Consider the following 17,271-nt stretch of genomic DNA (forward strand, 5'->3'; position numbering starts at 1 on the left):
CAATATAATTTTAATAAATAAAATTAATGAATGGTATATACAACTTACAGAAGTTAAAGTGAATTTTAAGAGTGTATACCACATATAGTGATTAAGAGCAAAAACTAGGGGTGCCTGGGTGGCTCAGCTGATTGAGCACCCGACTCCTGATTTCGGTTCAGGCCATGGTCTCGCAGTTCATGAGATCGAGCCTTGTGTTGGGCTCTGCACTGAGAGCATGGGGCCTGCTTGGTGGGGGGGAGGGGTGGGGGGTGGGGGGAGGGTCTCTCTTTCCCTCCCTTCATCTCTCACATTATCTCTCTCTCTCAAAATAAGTAAAAATGTTTTAAAAGAAGAGCAAAAACTAAAGTGGAAAATAGAATTGAAATAGAAGGCAACTTTCACTTTTTATACTTTTGTCAGAATTTGTTACAATAAGTATATATGGTATGTCTTGTTACAGGAAAATTTTTATCACAATAAAGAGATATTAAAGGTAGACTAAATTGTAGACACACATTAGGTTATAACAAATACTTGTCAAATATTCAGAGTAACTTCCTAAACAGTCATGGCTCATAAACTAATTTTATGCAAATAATCTAAGTACTTATGAAGATCTACAGAGTAACTTCATTTTAAGAAGCAATCAGAGCAGTGAATAATGTTAAAACATAGGCCAAAGTACATGTTTTGTTAAACAAAACCTAGAACAAACTATAAGTGGGAAACTAAAAAATCTAAAAAGATTCAATTACTGAATTCAACTGGCTCAAACTAACGACACAACAAAGGAAAGGCTAGAGAAATTATAAATAACATTAACTTGGTTTTTAAATATTTCTTACAAAACACTGCTTTGCCAAAAGTGCAGTTACAAATAGTTTTTTAAACTACATAGTCTGTTCTGTGCTTTGTAAACTTACATTGTTTAAAACAGTAAGAAGGGCTTGCACCAACCCACTACTGCACATTTCGTATGGTGAAATTGTGTTTTCATCCTTCAAAAGTACAATTAGATTTTCTAAAGCTGTCTTCATTAAATCTCTCCAAGTGTTCTCACTCTCAATACACTAAAAGAAAAAAAAATTTAATGAAGACAATCAAAAAAATAAACAGGTTGTAATATACTTAATTTATCACAGTATTAACTGCCAAGAAAATAAGTCAGATACTAAACAAGAATAAGTTCAAATTATTAATGTAAATGATCTGTACGAGAGTCAGAAAACATTTTAAGGGTCAACTATAAATATTTCAGGCTTTACAGGCTATTTGGCCTCTGTCACACCTATTGAACTCTGCCCTGCAGCCACCAAAGCAGTCACAGACAATATGTAAGAGTGAGCATGGCTGTGAGCAATGTAACTGCTTTTGGATACAGTCATTATTTTATATAATTTACATGTATCAGAAAATACTACTCTTATGATTTGTTTTCAACCATTTAAAAATGTAGAAACCATACTTAGCTCACAAAGCCATATAAAATAGGTGGCAGGCCAAATTTAGCCCATGTGTGACAATTTGCTGACCCCTAATCAATACCTAGAATATAAAGGATAAAGGGGAAAAACTAAACAAAGAACAATGTGTGCCATAAAATCTAGAAGCTTAATAACATACTTGTCTATTTGTGTGAAGTTCCCAAGATGACTCTAATTGAGTTGCTATGTTTCTGAGCGTTACCACTACTCCACGAGGCATGCTTTCAACAGCTTTGAAGTGGTCATCATATAAATCTCGAGCCATAGTTCGTACCTACCAAATGAAAATTGCAAATGTGAATTTTCGTTACAATTAACAGTTTTAACAAAGTTTCCCTTTTTCTTTTTTAATTTTTTTTTTTTAATGTTTATTTATTTTTGAGACAGAGAGAGACAGAGCATGAACGGGGGAGGGGCAGAGAGAGGGAGACACAGAATCAGAAGCAGGCTCCAGGCTCTGAGCCTTCAGCCCAGAGCCCGACATGGGGCTCGAACCCACGGACCGTGAGATCATGACCTGAGCTGAAATCGGACACTTAACCCACTGAGCCACCCAGGCGCCCCAACAAAGTTTCCCTTTAATTTCCCTATATGTGTGCAACTTTTAAAAGTAAGATTTTTGTGCCATCACCAACCTCCAAAAAATGTTACTACTTCTACTCATATATGTCAAAGGTTCTAATGGCTGTAAAAGTACTATAACTAGATTTAAGCAATATCAAATAAAAGAACTCACAATTTTAATTTTTGGTTAAATTTTATAGTCATATAACAAAGAGGAGCTTATTTCACTTAAACCAATTTGAACAACCTGTAAATAATTAACTTTGTTCTTTTTTATAAAACTAGCCTGATTATGGTGAACCATATAGAAAATATAAATAAGCAAAAAAACAAAAACAAAAAAACCAAACCCAAAAAACTAAAATGCCTGTAATTCAATCAACCAACGTTAAACCTTTTTAAATTTTTTTGTTTATATGATTTTATTTTTTTAATTTACATCCAAGTTAGTTAGCATATAGTGCAACAATGATTTCAGAAAGAGATTCCTTAATGCCCCTTATCCATTTAGCTCATCCCCCTTAATTTTTTTTAAACTTAAAGACCTAACTGGTTTTTATTCAATGATTCATGGATCAGGCAGCTTTCCATCTAGTAAATAGGAGTTCCCTCAGAGTTGAACCTTTTAACATTTTGTGGTGTATTTTAGGTTTAATTTTTTTCTATTTATAGTATTCACACAAAATATATATGACACTTTTATTTGCATTACTTAATCATAAGGAAGAATGACTATTATCAGTTTGGGCACTAGTTATCTCTCATTTAAGTTAATGTTATCTGAAAGAACCCATTTGTGTCCCAGGCTTGGGTCTGATACAATTCAGTACATAAGAGCCTTTAAAAATATTTGCTTAGGGGCGAATATCAGTGTCTCAGTCGGTTAGGTGTCTGACTTTGGCTCAGGTCGTAATCTCATAGTTTGTGAATTCAAGCCCCATATTGGGCTCCACATTGACAGTGCAGAGCCTGCTGCGGATTCTCTCTGTTTCCCACTAGCTCTCTGCCCTCCCCCACTTGCATGCTCTCTCTCTCTCAAAAAATTAATAAAACTTAAAAAAATTACTTAAATAATGTAAATTTAGGACTTATGTAATTTCATTAAAAACAAACTAACCTAGCATAACTCTAATGTGATTGAAAAAACTTCACTCCTGAAATGAATATTACTTTTTCATTCTATTTTGGTGTGCCTTTCAGAATTAAAAGGAAAATAAGTTCTGACTAGTAGACAAAATTTAAGAAACTACTCTTTTATAAAACAGTATTAACAAATAAAAATGAAGATTAAAATAGTTAAAATTATTTTTACCTAAAATCAGTTGATACGTACTTTCATACCAAAAGAATAGCCATATGGTCAATGAGGCTATTCCTTGATTTACTACTAATACTACTGATTTCAAGAAACTGAGTCAAAATTACTTATTTTTCAAGAAAATGAAAACAGGACTCAGACTATGTTCTTCTTGATTTACTTTTCTTCTGTAGTGTGAAATTTCAGTACCCTGTGAGTCAGATTTGGTTGGATAACATAACCCATAAGGAATTGCAAGTAATTCCTGAGACAGCTCAGTGGTAGCTTTACAAATATTTACAGTTGAGGGGCACCTACATGGCTTAGTCAGATAAGTGTCAGACTCTTGATTTTGACTCAGGTCATGATCTCACTGTTTGCGAGATCAAGTCCCAAGTTAGGCTCTGCGCTCACAGCATGGAGACTGCTTGGGCTTCTTTCTCTTTCTCTCTCTCACTGCTCCTCCCCAACTCATGTTGTCTGTCTCTCTCTCTCTCAAAATAAACTTTAAAAAAATTATAGTTGATCCTCATTATTTGAGAATTCTATATTTGTGAATTCAACTACTCACTAAAATGTGTTTGTAATCCCCAATTCAATACTCCCAGTGCACAGTCACTTGTGGGCATACACAGTGCAGCAAAAACTCGGGAGCTGCCTCACGTGCATGTTGTTAGGTGAGGTAAACAAGGTAATCTCTACCTGTAAACAAATGTCATACTTGCTTAAGCCCTCATACTATAAACAAGTATCTTTTCTACAGTCTATTTTGTGCATGTTTTTCACATTTTTGTGGTTTTGTTGACTTCACTGTTTAAAATGGCCACCAAATATAGTGCTTGAAGTACTGTCCACTGTTCCTAAGCACCAGGCACATGTGCCTTATGGAGAAAATATGTGTGTTAGGTAAGCTTCATTCAGGCATGACCGTGCTACTCAACACATGTTCCATGTTAACAAATCAATAAGACACGGGGGCACCTGGGTGGCTCAGTCGGTTAAGCGTCTGACTTCGGCTCAAGTTACAATCTCACAGTTCACAAGTTCAGGCCCCGCGACGGGCTCTGTGCTGAGAGCTCAGAGCCTGGAACCTGCTTTGGATTCTGTGTCTCCCTCTCTCTCTGCCCCTCCTCCACTCATGCTCTGTCTCTCTCTCAAAAATGAATAAACATAAAAAAATTTTTTTTTAAGCAATACACTTATGGTGTCTTTGAACAGAAAGACACATAAAAAACAAGGTTATGTATGCATCAGTTACAAAAATGTGACCTCATAGGAACCTAACCCTGTATTTCCCCAAAGAGCAATGGTTCAGTATTCACAGAAACTTTAGTTAACACAACTACCATGAATAATGAAAATGGACTGCATTTAGCTGAAACTCCTTTTAGCATCTAATTGCTATCTTCAATTGAGTAATTTCTTCCTCAACTGTCCTTAAGATACCCTGAATTAGAAAAAATTTCTGGGATGCCTGGGTGGCTTAATTGGTTGAGCGCCTGACTCTTGATTTCGGCTCAGATCATGATCCCAGGGTTGTGGGATCAAGCCCCACATCAAGCTCTGCACTAAGCATTAAGCCTGCTTAGGATTCTTTCTCTCTCTCCTTCTGCCCCTCTTCTCAGCTTGTAGTCCTTCTCTCGCAAACAAACAAACAAACAAAAAAAACACATACTTAATGGATAGAATTTAAAAATCAGTATTGTGATTTTGAAAGTGGAGTCAGTAAACATTTGCTCCTGTATCTTTTTGAAAGAATTATTTCAGAGGTGCCTGGGTGGCTCAGTTGGTTGAGCATAGGACTTTGGCTCGGGTCATGATCTCACAGCCCATGGGTTCGAGCCCCATATCAGGCACTGTGCTGACAGCTCAGAGCCTGGAGCCTGCTTCAGATTCTGTGTCTCCCTCTCTCTCTGCCCCTCCCCCTCTCCCTCACTCCCTCCCTCCCTCTCTCTCAAAAGTAAATAAAAACATTAACAAAAAAAAAATGATTTCATATAAGATGGGCCATTAAACTAGGCATCAAAATATGTGAATCTAGAAACAGTCATTCAAGTTGCTTTATCATAAAGCTAACAATTTTATCAGGATTGTAAAATATTAGTGATGTATTTTCAATTCCACTGTATTACTAAAAACATTACTATCAATAATAATTAAAGCATGAGTTCAGGGGAGCATGGTTGGCTCGGTCAGTTAGGTATCTGACTTCAGCTCAGGGCATGATCGTGCAGTTTGTGAGTTCGAGCCCCATATGAGCTCTGTGCTGACCACTCAGAGCCTGGAGCCTGCTTTGGATTCTGTGTCTCCCTCTCTCTCTGCCTCTTCCCTGCTTGTGCACTTGTGCTCTCTCTCTCTCTCTCTCTCTCTCTCTCTCAGAAATAATAAATAAACTTAAAAAAAAAAAAGCACAAGTTCAAAGTTTTTGTGAGACATTAGTCAAATCATTTAAATTTTATTGTCTTACTAATTTTCACTGTTTCAATTTTGGTGTTTAGCATGTGTATAAAAATCATAAGCAAATGTATATGTATTGTGGAAAATAAAATAAGCACAGAAAAAGAAAAACTGAAAGTATGTTAGATTAGGGTAACTTATGTTATACGGTTCAAGGTTTTTAAATGCTTACAATATACCAATGAAACCTTACCATGTCAGTATAAAAAAAACAAAAGAAGGAAAAAGAAAATCTCACAGTATACCTTTTGCTTTGTTTTTTCTAATTTAGATTTCAGTTTTCTGCCTCTTTTGCCAGTCCAACCAGTCACAAATTCTGAACCTTAAAAAAAAAAAAAAGGACATTGCAAAGAATTTATTTTAATGCAATGTAACACATTCATTTATTCTTATAAATATTTTATATTTCCTACGTAACTTACCCAGAGAAGTTTCTGCAGTAAATGAATGTTTGGTTCCTCTATTAGATTCAAATACAAAACCAGGTAAATCTTCTTTCAATATTGTTGCTTGCTGACCATCTGAGTTATGAATAGCAATTTCTCCTTCTTTTAAACATGTTAGTGACCAATTCCCTACAGTGAGTTTAGTAGGTCCTGGTGCTGACAGTATAGGTTGACTTGAAGTAGATGGCTTTACTTGGCCTCGAGCTCTTTGTAATTTCTCTAAGAATTCACTTCTGCTTTCTATAAAAACAAAATAATTATTTTAAAACCTCATTCTTTTCAAATGATCCTTTTTTTTATAAAAAAGGAAACTACCAATGAGAATATCAATTTTATGTAAAAAAGTGCATCAGCAGAGTTTTGTTCTGTAGTATATTCTCAGTCATTAGATGTATTTAGGTTCAGGCATAAAAGCAATCCTATAGTTAAAATTTTTTGAAGTATAAGGCTTTTGGAAAAAGATACAACTAGAGACAGCATCACACACACATATACAATTCATCATTACATGATATGAGGTAGCTTCACCTAAAGGATTAGAGGTATTAAAAGTAGACGCAATGCTACTGTTTGTCTCAAACCAAAAAAAAAAAGGCATTTCTTAAATGCTTTCATGGTACAATAGTTTTTCTTTGTTGATATTAAAGAAACTGGCCATATGATCATCAATGATCATGTTTCTATGACAATGCTAGCAAAAATATTAGAAAGACAAATCATCAAAATTACAGAAATTTCTAAAACATTTTAATTGAAACAAACATTACCTGAACTATCCGATCCACCTTCAGGACTACCACTTGAATACATGGTGGCAAGTTTCCCGTCCAAGATAAATCTGAACCATCCATTACTGCCGTTAGATAATTCCAAGGCTGCTGCATCGCTCCATATATATAAGCAGTCCCTTCCCCTAATGATTGACCAGTCTCTCCAATGATATGGTTTACCCTGCTGCAATTCTTTAGCATCTTCCTGTGGTTCATCTTCCTAAATGTGTAAAATTATTCAATGAAACAAAATAGTATCTATTCAAAATATTCGCAAGTATTTTTTAAATATGTCCATGTATCAAATTTAGAATTAAAATATGCTGAATTTGGGGTGCCTGGATGACTCCGTCATTTGAAAATCCAACTGTTAGTTTAGATGCATGTCATGATCTCACGGTTCAAGGGTTTGAGTGCCGCATCGGACTCCACGATGACATCATAGAGCCTGCTTGGGATTCTCTCTCCCTCTCTTTCTTTGTCCCCTCCCCCCCACCACGCTCAAAATAAATAAACATAAAATATATTATGTGCGTGTGTATATATTAAAATATGCTGAACATAATATTTAGTTGCCTCTAGTTTAATATGCATTCTGATTCATTGAGTTACCTATAACTAAATCTTGTAAGTCCTAAAAATGTTAAGAAACTCACATAAATTATGACCTAAGTTATAACATTTCCAGCTGCAGTAGTACAGAAAGCCAATGGATTAGGTCTACACACAACTAGCTAATTATCTAGGACCCTGGCAAACTCACCACATCTCTGGGACTGATTATTAAAAAAAAAAAACAAAACCATAAAAAGGAATGTTTTTACTGGATCAATGGTATCCAATCCTAGAGGTGCACCTGAATCATCATAGATGCTTTTTAGGAATGAAGTTAAGATTCCACCCTTAGCAGAGTGAATTAAATATACTGGATCATTTGTATGATCATAAAAAGATTTTAGAGCATGTTTAAAACAAAGAACAATTTGTAAACACTGTTTTCCTACCCTGGCATCCTAAAAATTTTTCTTCTGTTGATAACATGTAATATAGAGAATATTCATCATAAACATATATGAACTTGGCATGTGTGTGCATGCATGGGTGTATGGGTAAAGCACTTTTAAACTTCACAGAAACTTATTATACCTAAATATGCTTTTTACATTTTTCCCCTGAAATAGTTAGTTTGTAACACTAAAATATTATAAAATGTGGATTATAAATTTCTCTAAACATCAGTACTTGTGCTCTAAGCCATGCAGGTTAATAAGGTCCATTCTTGTTTAGCCATTGTAAACAACTAAAAACTAGACAAAATATATGAAAAAGTGATTTTCAAACACTGGACAATATGCAACACAGGACCGTGATCCTCCAGAAAATAGAAACAAACAAGGTAATTTCCTTAGGCCCAGACACAAATTTCTTGCTAAGGTGTTAAGAAGAGGGAACACAGAATCCAGCACTATGAGTTGAGGAAATGGAGATCTGTGTTTGAAGAGGCTAAAAGCAAACAGAATATGTAGAGGATGAGTTCAGGATTAGGGAGCCAAGCAAAAAAGACCTCTAGAAATCTGCAAAGTGATCAGCATGTCTCTAGCAAATATTCCGCAAAATGATCAGCATGTCTCTAGCAAATACTAGACCACTCATTTCTAGGGGAATACTCCGTAAGGTTGGGCAAAGAACAAACGGAAAACTGTAAGCTGAATAATTAATTCCCAGAGATCATACAAGGTGGTCAGAAAGTTGCATTCTAAATCCTGAACAATTTCCAAATTTGATAAAAACTGTAAGCTCACGAAGAAATTTAAACAATCCTGAGCAGGTATGAACACTCACATGTACACACATACACAAACACACCAAGCACAGCAAAGGACAGCAAAGTCAAATTGCTAAAAATCAGTGATAATATCATAAGAACAGCCAGAATAAGCAAAGATGTTGTGAGAAAAGATTTATGTTATATAACAAGGAACTAAGACAAGAAATGGAGCAAATTTCTCAATGGAGACTATGCACATCAGGTGACGAGGGAACATCTCTCAAAGTGCCTGAAAAACAATTAGCCAAAAGTCCTTGTGGGCATTGAAAATATCCATCAAAAATGAAGGCCAGGAGTTCCTGGGTGGCTCAGCTAACTGTCCAACTCTTGATTTCGGCTCAGGTAATGATCTCAAGTTTCATGAGTTCGGGGCCTCACACTGAGCTCTGTGCTTGCAGTGTGGTCTGCTTAAGATTCTCTCTCTCCCTCTCTCCCTGCCCCTCCCCTGATTGCTCTCTCTCAAAAACTAAATTAAAAAAAAAAAAAAAAAGAAGGCCAAATAAAAATGTTTTCAGGGGCGTGTGAGTGGCTCAGTCAGTTAAGCATCTGACTCTTGATTTCAGCTCATGATCTCACAGTAGTAAGATCAAACCCCAAGACCTCCTCAAGCTGGGCGTGGAGACTGTTTAAGATTCTCTCTCCCTATTCCTCTGCCCCTCTTACACTCATGCTCTCTCTCAAAAAAACTTTTTTCAGACAAATAAAATTTGAGGGAATTTTCTGGGTTGTCTTTTCATTTTCTAAACAATGTACCTAGAAGAACAGAAATTGAATTATGATAAAGTAAAACTTACTGATTTTTTTAAATTCTTTTATAGTATAACCTTTTTTTTTTTTTAAATTTTTAAGTAATCTCCACACCCAAGGTGGGCCGTGAATTCACAACCCTGAGATCAAGAGTCAGATGCTTTTTCAACTGACCCAGCCATGGGCCCCTACGGTATAATCTTTTAACACCCTATTTAAGAAGTCACTGCCAAGCTCAAAGTCAGTAAGAGTTTCTTCCTTTTCCTCTAAAAGTTTTATAATTTTAGCCCGTACATTTCAGTCTATGACTTTTTTTTCTGTCAATTTTTTATGTGGTACCCATGGTAAGGGTCAAACTTTCGTTTTTGTGTGTGTATATCCACTTATTCAAGCATCACTTGTTGAAAAGATCATCTTTTCTTCATTGAACTGCCTTAGCACTTTGGTTGAAAATCAAGTGACCATGTATGTGTGGGCCATTAACCTATTCCCACCCCCCCCCACTTCCCCCCCCCTTCCCCCCCCCCCCCCTGCTAACCTACCTTTTACAGTTAAGACTTGAAATCTGCTGGTAGATGTCCTTCAACTTATTCCTTTTCAATGTTGCTTTGGCTATTCTAGGTCCCTAGAATTCTCATATGTTAGAATTTTCTTGTTAATTTCCACAAAAAGCTGGGCATCTATAACCTTTTTTATAAGTTTTTATTGAAATTCCAGTTAACGAACAGTGTAATATTAGTTTCAAGTGTACAATACAATGACTTAACATTTTCATACATTACCCTGTGCTCATCACAAGTGTACTCCTTAATCTCCATCACCTATTTCACCCAGCCCCCATCCCTCTCCCCTCTAGACACTATCAGTTTGTTCTCTACAGTTAAGAGTCTGTTTTTTAGTTTGTGTCTTTCTCCATTTCACCCACTCTTTGCTAGTTTGCTTTCTTTCTTAAATTCCACACAAGTGAAATCATATGGTATTTGTAACCTATGTCTTGGATAAAAGAATTCCGGGGGGATCACCTAATATCACCTCATTTTTTTAAGTTTCTTTATTTATTTTGAGAGAGAGAGAGAGAGAGCGCACCCAAGCATGTGTGTGAGTGGGGGAGGGGCAGAGAGAGAGGGAGAGAGAGAATCCTAAGCAGGCGCCAGGCTGTCAGCGCAGAGACTAATGTGAGGCATGTACCCACAATCCATGAGATCATGACCTAAGGCTGAAATCAAGAGTCAGACGCTTAACCTACTGGGCCACCCAGGCGCACCCAGGTATCACCTCTTATTTTGTTTTGTTGTTAAATCCCTCAGGTTCCTCAAGTAATTTAGGAATATCTCTATCACTCACCCTCTCAGGATTCTACAATAAAAACCTATACTCTACCATTCTCTCAAAAATATTACCTCTCTGTCACTAATATATAGGAAGCATTCACTACATGTTAGGTCTCAGTGCCGGAATCTGTAGAGACAGATAAGGCATATTTTAAATTTGCAATCTAAGGCAAGATTATCAATGGATACTGAAACTCACAGGTATGGAGCACCGGGGTGACTCAGTCAGTTAAGCGTATGACTTTGGCTCAAGTCATGATCTCACTGTTTGTGAGTTCAAGCCCCACATGGGGCTCTTGGCTGTCAGCACAGAGCCAGCTTTGGATCCTCTGTCTCCCTTGTCTCTCTGCCCCTCCCCTGCTTGCATGCTGTCTGCACATGCCTGCTCTCTCTCTCTCAAAAATAAACTTAAAAAAAAAGAAAGAAAGAAAGAAAGAAAGAAACAAACAAACAAACAAACAAACTCATGGGTATACGTTTAATGAGTAACCATAGATTTACACAGTCTCCCTATAAATAAATTACTTATTAATTACAAAAGGAAAAAGAGTAACTCTGTGATAGAGAAACCAGACAGAGACAAACAACCAAGTGATCCAAGTAACATCATCAGCAAAAAAGCAGACACTGTGTGCCTCTAAGAGAAGGCACATTATACGTTGAGAAAAACATAACATCCCCTCTGTGATTTCCCTGCTTAAAACACATAATCTGAATCTAACCACATAGAATCACAAACGCAAAGTAAGGGTCACTGTCCAGATTAACTGGACTGTCCTCTTCACAAATGCCAAGGCTATGAAAGAAAAAGAAAGGCTGGGTTCTCAGGAACATGATAACTAAATGTAATACATGCTCCTGGATTCGATTCTAGACCAGGGGGGAAAACTGCTATTAAGGACAACAGCAAATTCGAATATGGTCTTTGAATTAAATATAGTTTTATATAAATATTAAATTTCCTGATTTTGATAACTATACCAGGATTATACAAGAGAACGTCCTGGTTTTTTGGTGAAGTTTTAGAGTGTTAAAAGAGGCACTATGTATCCATGCCCAGTGTAGGATTCAAACTCAAAACTCTGAGATCAACAGCCTCATGTTCTACCAACTAACCCAGCCAGGTGCCCCTCAAATATTTCTTAAATGTACACATACACACACACACATGCACGCACACACACATAGTGTCTATGCAAAGTTAATAGGGCAAAATGTCAATAATTAGTAAATTATAAAGAACACTCCAATACTCACAATTTTTTTGTAAGTTTTAAATTTTATCAATAAGTTTTTTAAAGTACCACTACTTCACACTGCCATTATTTTGCCAAAAGCCATCATAAATTAGAACTAGATTTCCTCAAAGATACCCTATTCCGGATAACCCTGCAATTAAGATCACTCACTTTTTCTGGTTTTGATTCCTCTTCATTCTCATCATCAGAGGAAGGACCTGCCAAAGTTGACACTTTGCTAATTACACCAAGTCTGGCTAGCTGATCCAAAAAAATATCACCACCTTTATCCACCAAATCCCTTATGATCTGCAATGCCAGCAAGTGACCATCATCATCATCCTGGGAGGGAAAAAAAAGAAAATTATGGGAAAATGATAAAAGTAAGTTTAGTTGCCTGAAGTAGACAAATGCAGTTGTTTCTCAGACAAAACAATTTACTGAACTTAAAAATTAAATTATCTTACTGACCATTGTCTAAAGGAAATTAAAGGTACATGAGTCTCAAAAAAGATAAAAAGCTCACCTCCTGATCAAGGACGGTTGCAGTGATTTCCACTAGTACTGTAGGCAAATTGTGACCAACATCAGAATCACAAACTTCTTTTAAGAGTGCTTCAGAGCAAAAATGAATCATTTTTCGAATGAGAGCAAGACTTGCTTTCCTTAAAAAATAAAAATAAAAAAAAAGACTTTTAGGAAGCCAGGGTAAGAAGCTAAAATAAAATAAAATGCAGCTATACATTAATGAAAACTAAAATATCCAATGGTAAGTTTTATACATTCTGCTAAAAAGTACACTTTAATAAAAGTATATAGGGGCGCCTGGGTGGCTCAGCCGGTTGAGCGTCTGACTTCAGCTCGGGTCATGATCTCATGGTTCGTAAGTTTGAGCCCTGCATCAGGCTCTGTGCTGACAGCACAGAGCCTGGAGCCTGCTTCGGATTCTGTGTCTCCCTCTCTCTCTGCCCCTCCCTCCCTCTCACTCTCTCTCTCTCTCTCTCTCTCTCTCTCTCTCAAATAAATAAACATTAAAAAAAATTTTTTAAAGTATACAGAAAAGGGGCACCTGGGTGGCTCAGTCAGTCAGTTGAGCATCCAACTTCGGCTCTGGTCATGATCTCACGGTTCATGAGTTTGGGCCCCGCATCAGGCTCTGTGCTGACAGCTCAGAGCCTGGAGCCTGCTTCCGATTCTGTGTCTCCCTCTCTCTCTGTCCCTCCCCCACACACGCTCTGTCTCTCTCTGCTTCTCAAAAATACATAAAACTAATTAAAAAAATTTTTTTTTAATAAAAAAAGTATACAAAAAATAATACTAGCACTAGTTTATGTTCACTTTAGGCAATTTCACAAAATTTCTGTTAATACAGTAAACTCATTACAACTGAAATTATCTTTAAACTTTCTTAAATGTGCTATTCTATTTTATATTTAACAGCATGGCTATTAACATGTCATGGTAATTTTAGAAAATCAAGTAAAGAGTAAGTTGTAACTATCTTAAAATTCCCTATAACCGAAAACACAAGGCTCTAACTTAAAATATCTGGTAATTTATATGGAATCAATTCTCAAATTAAGCATTTTTGTCCTCTGTCAAATTTAAACTCATGGTCACTATAGTTATGCCTCATATAAATGAAAATAAGAGATTCAAGTAATCCCATGTCCTTAAATATTCCAACTGTTAACAATTCAGCATGCTTCCTTTTCCTTCTCATCCACTGCTTTGCTCAGAACATAGATACTCCATAAAATCACACAAACTAATCTCAAGGAACCTGTTCTTTTAAAATAAAATAAATATATATCCACACACTTTTAAATTATAATAGACTAAAAGGAGACTGATCTATTACAGAAAAGACAAAAGTTCATCTGACACATATTTTCTAAGCATAGAACAAAATCCTAGGCACCAAGCTGTAGATATCATTAATTCTGGGGTAACCTGCACAGGAAAGGATGGAGGGACAAAATTGCTACTAAAGTCCATGAAAGCATGTACACAGCTGTATTTCTATAGCATGATGTGCATCCTTACTCTCTCTGGCTGCAATTGCTAAGACCAAACATTCTTCAACTAAAAAAAGTATTTTATTACAAATTCATGTACATTACAGAAAATGGCAGGTCAATGAAGGGCAAACTGCCCTAATAGGATTAGTTCTTTCCAGTTTTTGTTAATGGTTATTTATATTTGGTTGTAAAATAAAAATATTTATATATTGTCTATCTGTCACTATCGCGCTAAGCCATTATAAGCAGAAACCCTTTTACGTATTTTAAAGACACTACACTTCATTTAATCCCTACAACAAACCCTATGAGGTGGGTTTTATTAGCTCAGTTTTACAGATGAATAAGTGAAACAAAGAAAGGTAGGCAAGTCTGCTAAGGTCACAGGGCTAATACATTACAGAACCTAAACTCAAACTCTTCTGTTAACTAATACACTATAAATAGTATTCAGAACCTAAAATTTTCCTCTCTAACACTATTATATAAATTATGACCATTTAGCTTGCAAGGCTTTTCTATTATAAAGTGCCCTATTTTTGTGGAAAGTTTTATTTCTTCATTGGAAGGATTCTTGGATCTAAAGGTCTAAAAACTTTCTTATGCACTGAATGTGTATCAGTACTGAATCCATACTTGGCAAACTGATTTTTAAAAAGGCTATTAAGCAACAACATGTACAGACCTTGAGGGTATTATACTAAATGAAAAAAGCCAGAGAATGACAAACAATGAATGGTATCACACATGTGGAATCCAAAAAAAAAAAAAAAAAAAAGGGTCAACTCACAGAGATGACAGAGTAGAAAAGTGGTTGCCAGGGACTGAGAGTAAGGAAACTGTAAGATGAATGAGGTGTGAGGATCTACTGTAAAACATGATGACTATAGGTAATAACACCATGCTACGTAACTGAAATTTGCTGAGGGCAGAACTTAAACATTCTCACACACACACTAAAAGATAAACATGTGATGTGATGGATGTATTAGTTAACAAGATGTGAATCCTTTCACAAGGTATACATATGTCAAATCACCAAGACATATATGCTTTAAAAATCCTAAGATTTTATGCCAATTATACCTCCATAATTATACCTAATATTTTTCTGTCAATTTCTTGAACACTTTGCTATGTCTTCAGCTCATTTAAAGAGGCTCTTACGTTTTTACCAAAAACCTCTATGTGTGCTTTGTATAAAAACAAAACAAAACAAAACAAAACAGTATCCCTTGGTCACAGTTGCTAACAAGTATTTATTTGGATTTATATTGCTGGTACTTTTTTGGCTCTTGGTAATATTGTTTCTCATATGTAGCTTTTTTTTTTAATAGACTAAATTTGAATAACAATCTAAATAAATTTAACATGATAGCACTAACACAAACAAGCTTTGAAAGTCATTCTTCCTATCAAATTCTGATAAACATTCAAGAATATTTTTTTCCACATTTTTAAAAATTTGCTTTAAATTCACCTAGAATTTGGTTAGATATACAGTGTATAGAACTAACCTGATTTTTTTACATCAAAACACAAAAAAGACATTCTTTTATTTTTTTAAGTTTATTTATTTAGGGCAGGGGGAGAGAGAATGCATACGACTAAGCAGGGGAGGAGCAAAGGAGAGAGAAAATCTTAAGGAGGCTCCACATTCAGTGAGGAGCCTGATGTGGGGCTCAATCCCATGACCCTGAGATCATAACCTGAGCTGAAATCAAGAGTCAGTTGCTCAACCGACTGAGCCACCCAGACGCCCCACAAAGTAGACATTCTAATGCCATTTAATAACCCTCCCTTCTCTCAAATGATCTATGAAATCTCCATTATAACACATCCAATTCTTATATATTATTGGCTCAATTTGGGGGGCTAGACTATTGTACTGATTTATAAACTCATGCTAGTTATCATAAAGATTTAATTACTGTAAGTTTATACTAGCTGTTCAGATTATTAAAATCTCACACATTCATTCGTCCAGATGAACTTTACGATCTGTCAAGTTCTAAAACAAACTCTGTAGTTATTTTTAAAACGGCATAATCTCTGAATTAATTTTGGCAGAATTTATATCTTTATAATATTTAATATTTTCATCCAAGAACAATTTCCCCTTTTATTCAACCAAGTCCTACTTTTTTCTCAAAAAAAATTGGATCCTCAACGATTTCTGAAAAGTAAACTCAATCTTTGTCCAGTTATTGACACTAACTCCAAAGCTGTTTACCAAACCTCTTCAAAATTCTATGCAGCCTTTCCTTAAAAACAAAGTGTACAGTCCTAGGTCTAATCATAACAAAAATACATAAATAAAATCATTATGTTGTACACTTTTAACTAATACAATTATATCTCCATTAACAGGAGAGAAGAATCTTAGAATACTATCAGGTTTTTACATACTACACCACCATTAAAACTGCCCTCCTATGAGGCATAGCTGAATATGGTGTTTTTTTCAGTAGTTTACAAAGCCAGACACCATGCAAAAGTAAAGTCTTCTCTTGAAAATGCCTACAATAGATGGTATGCTAAGTTTGTTCATAACATACCATTTAAAAAAATAAATAAAGACAGGGGCGCCTAGATGGCTCAGTCAGTTAAGCGCGTGACTCTTGATTTCGGCTCAGGTCATGAGCTCACAGGTTGTTGGATTGAACCCTGCATCAAGTTCTGTGCTGACAGTGCAGAGCCTGCTTGGGATTCTCTCTCTGCCCTTTTCCCTGACTCATTCTCTCTCGCTCAAAATAAATAAACATTAAAAAAAAGGACAGAAGGAAAGGAGGAAGGAAGGAAGCAAAGAAAGGATATTGCTATCCTGTTTAAAAGCCCTAGGGCGCATGGGTGGCTCAGTTGGTTAAGCGTCTGACTTTGGCTCAGGTCACAATTTCACAGTTTGTGAGTTTGAGCCCCACGTCAGGCTCTGTGCTGACAGCTCAGAGCCTGGAGCCTACTTCAGATTCTGTGTCTCCCTCTCTCTCTCTGCCCCTCCCCTGCTTGTGCACTGTCTCTGTCTCTCTCTCTCAAAAATAAACATTAAAAAATAATAATTAAAAAAAAAAAGCCTTTACTAATCTGTCATACGATTTTTATTTCCTAA

At 36.0% G+C, this 17,271-nt stretch overlaps 1 protein-coding gene and 1 non-coding gene across 7 annotated transcripts in view; one reads left to right on the forward strand and one right to left on the reverse strand.

Moving 5' to 3' along the window:
* HECTD1 (HECT domain E3 ubiquitin protein ligase 1) overlaps positions 1 to 17,271 on the reverse strand; it is a 93,169-nt gene that overhangs the window by 41,258 nt on the left and 34,640 nt on the right. For all 6 annotated transcript variants that reach the window (XM_042989510.1, XM_042989508.1, XM_042989507.1 and 3 more), the window contains exons 11-17: positions 12,671 to 12,809; positions 12,316 to 12,486; positions 6,998 to 7,220; positions 6,207 to 6,470; positions 6,030 to 6,106; positions 1,606 to 1,740; positions 906 to 1,052 (exon numbers count right to left, since the gene is read on the reverse strand). In XM_042989510.1, coding sequence (XP_042845444.1) covers positions 906 to 1,052; positions 1,606 to 1,740; positions 6,030 to 6,106; positions 6,207 to 6,470; positions 6,998 to 7,220; positions 12,316 to 12,486; positions 12,671 to 12,809 — 1,156 coding nt within the window. The remainder of the gene's footprint in view (positions 1 to 905; positions 1,053 to 1,605; positions 1,741 to 6,029; positions 6,107 to 6,206; positions 6,471 to 6,997; positions 7,221 to 12,315; positions 12,487 to 12,670; positions 12,810 to 17,271) is intronic.
* Positions 16,606 to 16,746, forward strand: LOC122239968. Its single transcript, XR_006219353.1, has one exon. It is a non-coding gene; the product is annotated as a small nucleolar RNA SNORA15 (small nucleolar RNA).

Source organism: Panthera tigris, chromosome B3 (assembly GCF_018350195.1).
Source record: "Panthera tigris isolate Pti1 chromosome B3, P.tigris_Pti1_mat1.1, whole genome shotgun sequence".
Taxonomy (NCBI): Eukaryota; Metazoa; Chordata; class Mammalia; order Carnivora; family Felidae; genus Panthera; species Panthera tigris.